This window comes from Octopus bimaculoides, chromosome 2, assembly GCF_001194135.2.
Source record: "Octopus bimaculoides isolate UCB-OBI-ISO-001 chromosome 2, ASM119413v2, whole genome shotgun sequence".
Classification (NCBI taxonomy): Eukaryota; Metazoa; Mollusca; class Cephalopoda; order Octopoda; family Octopodidae; genus Octopus; species Octopus bimaculoides.
In genome coordinates this window covers 65,440,033-65,444,482 of record NC_068982.1, presented here as the reverse complement: position 1 = coordinate 65,444,482, position 4,450 = coordinate 65,440,033, and the positions used below count along the sequence as shown (strand labels likewise).

General features: G+C 39.1%; 1 protein-coding gene across 5 annotated transcripts in view; it reads left to right on the top strand.

Moving 5' to 3' along the window:
- Positions 1-4,450, top strand: part of LOC106868681 (tyrosine--tRNA ligase, cytoplasmic) — a 79,480-nt gene that overhangs the window by 52,848 nt on the left and 22,182 nt on the right. For all 5 annotated transcript variants that reach the window (XM_014914061.2, XM_014914062.2, XM_052977711.1 and 2 more), the window contains 2 exons: positions 356-434; positions 1,719-1,865. In XM_014914061.2, the coding sequence (XP_014769547.1) occupies positions 372-434; positions 1,719-1,865 (210 nt within the window). In that variant the 5' untranslated portion in view covers positions 356-371. The remainder of the gene's footprint in view (positions 1-355; positions 435-1,718; positions 1,866-4,450) is intronic.

The window sequence follows — 4,450 nt, the reverse complement described above, 5'->3', positions numbered from 1 at the left end:
ATATATATATATATATATATATATATATATATATATATGCATACATTCTCCCCACACACACATCAATACCAAAAAATTATGCTGGATGAATATGCTGCCATGCACCTCAAATAAGCTGTTATTTTAATGTGTTGGTGAGTAAATAGTAGCCACTCAGTCAAATGTCAAAGCAGCAGCAACAACACTGTCTTGGGCATGGGAACAGTACTCAAAAGGCAAAATCAGCTCTGATCCCAAAACATGACAATTTATTACAAAACCACCATTTTAGTATTTCTTTAGCCCTACTTTGTCAACAACTCAGATCCTGTAACTTTGCAATTTATTATTTTAATACTTTATATTGTTTTTACAGAGCAACTAAGTGACTAATGGATTCCACAAGTATTCTTAGTCCCAGTGAGAAGTTTACTCTCATCTCAAGAAATCTCCAGGTAGGCATATGCTTTTAACCATTTTCCTTTCTTTTTTCCATCTGTTTATATTCACATAATAGTCATATCATCATTATCATCATTTAACATCTGTTGCTCATGCTGGCATAGACTGGACAGTTTGACCAAAGCTGGCAAACTGGGGTACTGTACCAGACTCCAGTCTGATTTGACATAGCTTCCAAGGTTGGATGCCCTTCCTAACATCAACCACTTTACAAAGTGTGCTGGGTGCTTTTATGTGGCACCACATGGGCGCTTTTATATAACGTCACATGAGCACTTTTACATGGTGCTGCATGGGTGCTTCTACATGGCACCAGTACAGAACTCTTGCAGGTCAATCCTCACCACCAGGGGGACTGGTCTTAACACTCCTGTTGCGGAGTACAGCAAGGTGCCAGGTATGTGTGTGTGTGCTTGCTTGCATGCATGCAAATATCATCATGAGCAATATCCAGGCTGGAAAAGACAAGCCACTGGATTTGGTTAAAAAGAGATAATGAGGAATGGCTACAAGACTACTGAGTGAAGTCTATTAGCCAGTTGATCCAGTAAGTGAGGTCTCATCTCAGTGATGGGGTTCAGTACACATTAATGCCATCAAGAGGAAGGCCCTAAAACTGCATTCTCTCCTGAGGGGTCCCATAATCCTGCTGGTGTCTAGTATGCAGAGCTTTCAACTTGTAGCATTTATATCTGCAGGCTGTTTGCAAATAATCACTATATATATTCATTACTTTTTATATATCTGTGCATGAATTTCATGTAGGCAAATGACAACCAAGTGCATGGCATTGACAAGCCTCAACAAAGGTGAAAAGCGTCTGCCATTTTCATGAGGTACTGCGGCGATGATATTCATCTCACTCTGATAGATATTGTTTTAACACAACAGGCCTATGAAGAGATTTTATCACAGACAATTCCATAGCTTCATAATTGGTAAGAGTGTGTATACATTTAGTTTGATAAAACAGGTGGTGATTTTAATGTGATACTGTTTTACTTGTACATGCCACATTTTTCTACAGCCTAACAAGCTTCCATAATACCAGTGAATACTTTATTCACTGTTTGCTACATATTGAACCACAAATTTCATTTCAGCAGATGACAATTGAGTACATGGCATTGACAAGCCTCACCAAAGGCAAAACACATTTGTAGTTTTCATAAGCCACTGCAGCGACAAGCCAAAATCATTCATGGATAATAGCTGCCTTTAGACTAACTACACTGTTTTATCTATTCATTTATTTTATTTATTTTCCTCTGTTTCAGGAGATTCTTGGTGAAGACCAACTGAAGCTTATTCTTAAAGAAAGAGATATGAAGTTATACTGGGGTACTGCTACCACAGGAAGGCCCCATATTGCATACTTTGTTCCTATGACCAAAATAGCTGACTTTCTTAAAGCAGGCTGTGAGGTATGTGTTTCCATTATACAGAATGTTTCTTTTTCAATGTTTGTCTTTGGAGAAAAAAACTCACATATCACGTCATTGTTACACAACGTAGATTATTACAAACTAGAGGAAAATTTCTCATCATCATTAGCAACATGTCAAAAAAAAGTGGATGTACTCAAATTAAACTTATTTAGCCATATTATTGCGTCACTGCTTTTATTCATGGCATGACTAAAAATTGATTTGGTTTGTACACAGTGAGATTTGACCTGTAGTTGGGAAGCAAACTTCTTACCAAACAACCACATCTACACCTATGCATATGCACACACACACACACACCCACATATATGTATCTTGCATAAAATAAAATGCAATGTATTTCATGCTCTGGTAGAGGAAAGTTAAAATGACAAACATAGTGGGAAAGAGTGACAGTCAGAGATACTAAATGTAGGTGAACCGTAGTGAGAGGTTTTACTCTGCAATAGCTGGTATTTTAATCAAAATGAAACTGCAAATCTTTATCAAATTATATTTATCAATTTCATACACAAACTCACACACATATATGGAATTAAATATTAAACTCTTTTCTTTACAAAATATTATTGTTCATGTAATGTCTATAAATTATCCAAGTTCCAGAAGGCCATAAACGGTATGGGAGACTGAACATGTCTTCAGCTGGATCTGTTTGCTGTTGTCCAATGGGCGGAAGAGAACAATATGTTTCTAAATGAAGATAAGTTTAATTTGATCCACATTGGAAAAGAAGATATTCTGAAATTGCCATATGCCCTTCCCTCGGGTGACTCCCTAGTGTCGTCCAACAGCACTAGAGACCTTGGAGGAATTGTTGATAACAATCTAAGCTGGAGTTCCTATGTAAACAGCAAGGTTGACCTGGCCCGCAAGATATGCTCCTGGATTCTAATAACTTTCTGGTCTAGAGATGCTCACACCATCATTCTTCTCTACTCTACTTTTGCCCGACCCCACCTTGAATACTGTTACCCACTGTGGTCCCCCTACACAAAGCAAAGCATTATGAAAGTGGAAGCACTCCAGAGATCAATAACAAGAAAGATAGATGGCACGATAGGCACTAATTACTGGGGATGACTAAAAAAACTCAATTTCTGCTCTCTCCAATGCTGCCTTGAACGCTACATCATTTGTGTCATGTGGAAAATATTCCATGAATATTGCACAAATGGTGTTGGCATCAATTTTTAAATCCACCCAAGACTTGGCTCCCATGCTATCCGCCCACTGTAAAAGTTGAACTCAAGACACATGACAACATTATGAAACAGCTACATTACCGTAACCGGTCCAACTCTCTTTAATATCATACCAGAATACATCAAAATGGAAACAGATCCATAAAATTCAACAGTTCTCTGGACAAATTTCTCCAAAAAATCCCATACCAACCTCCTACACTTGGATATGTCTCCAACAATAATAATTCTTTGCTAGAGTGGGCCATGGCGTCCCATACATGACTGAAGTGTGAATCACAATCTAAAAGACTTCACCAAGTGGTGCTATTAAGTTAGACATGACCTGGGCCTATACTGGCCGAAGCCTATCTAAGTTATGTATTCTTTCTTTTGTGTTAGTCCATTCTTCCATGCTTACTCTTCCTTACACTAACCCATTATTTCTTTTACCAAGTAAAGGATAACTTATTTCACCTCTTAGAAATGGAATGGTGCGAAGTTGTCAAGAACACCAATTTTGGCTTTCTCTGAAATGTAATTGAACATACGAGTGTATTCGGATACTCTCTCTCTCTCTCACACACACGCGCGCACACACACATGTATGTACATGCATAGAAGTATATACAAATTAAGGCAATTGAATGAATGATGTCTAGTAACAATCCCGATCAATGTATCAACCTTAATTTACGATGCAAAAAAGGTCACCCGATATTAATGCCTGGACCTAATCATGTGATCATCCTCTTCAAAACTTAAGAGATTAAATTCAGAAAGCCTTGATTGTTTGGGATTGTCCAAGGGCCTTGTCTACTGCAGACCCTTTCGATGCACTCTTGGCAGGCATCAACAAAAGGTTTAGGATGAGGAATGCCAGCTGGCTGCTGTCTTCCACCCCAGGTTTCACCTCATCTGGTTGGATAAGTATGACAACACCAAGGTCGCCAAGGCGAGGAAAAGCATGGAGAGTAAGGTTGAGGAGGTCATAAGGCAGCAGCCTGACGAAGTGAGCAGCAACAGTGAAGAGAACGAGGATGACTTCTTCAGTGGTATCACCCAGCCAAAAGAGAGCAGCAGGAGTCACAGGTCACTCAAGGACAAGGCCCAGAATTTGGTCAAGACCTGGTTGGAGACTAACTCCAAGAACATGCTGGCTTCTTGGGTGAGCAAGTGTTGGTGGACTTGTTCATCAAGTTCAAAACAGCCATCCCTTCCAGTGCTGCAGTGGAGCATTTGTTCTCTATGGGCAAGGACATCTTGAAGGCCAAGAGATCATCCCTGTCTGATGAAAACTTTGACATGCTAATTTTCATGAAGGGCAACATGCATCTCATGGAAAAAATAGAGAAGAAGAGGAAAAATTAAATTATG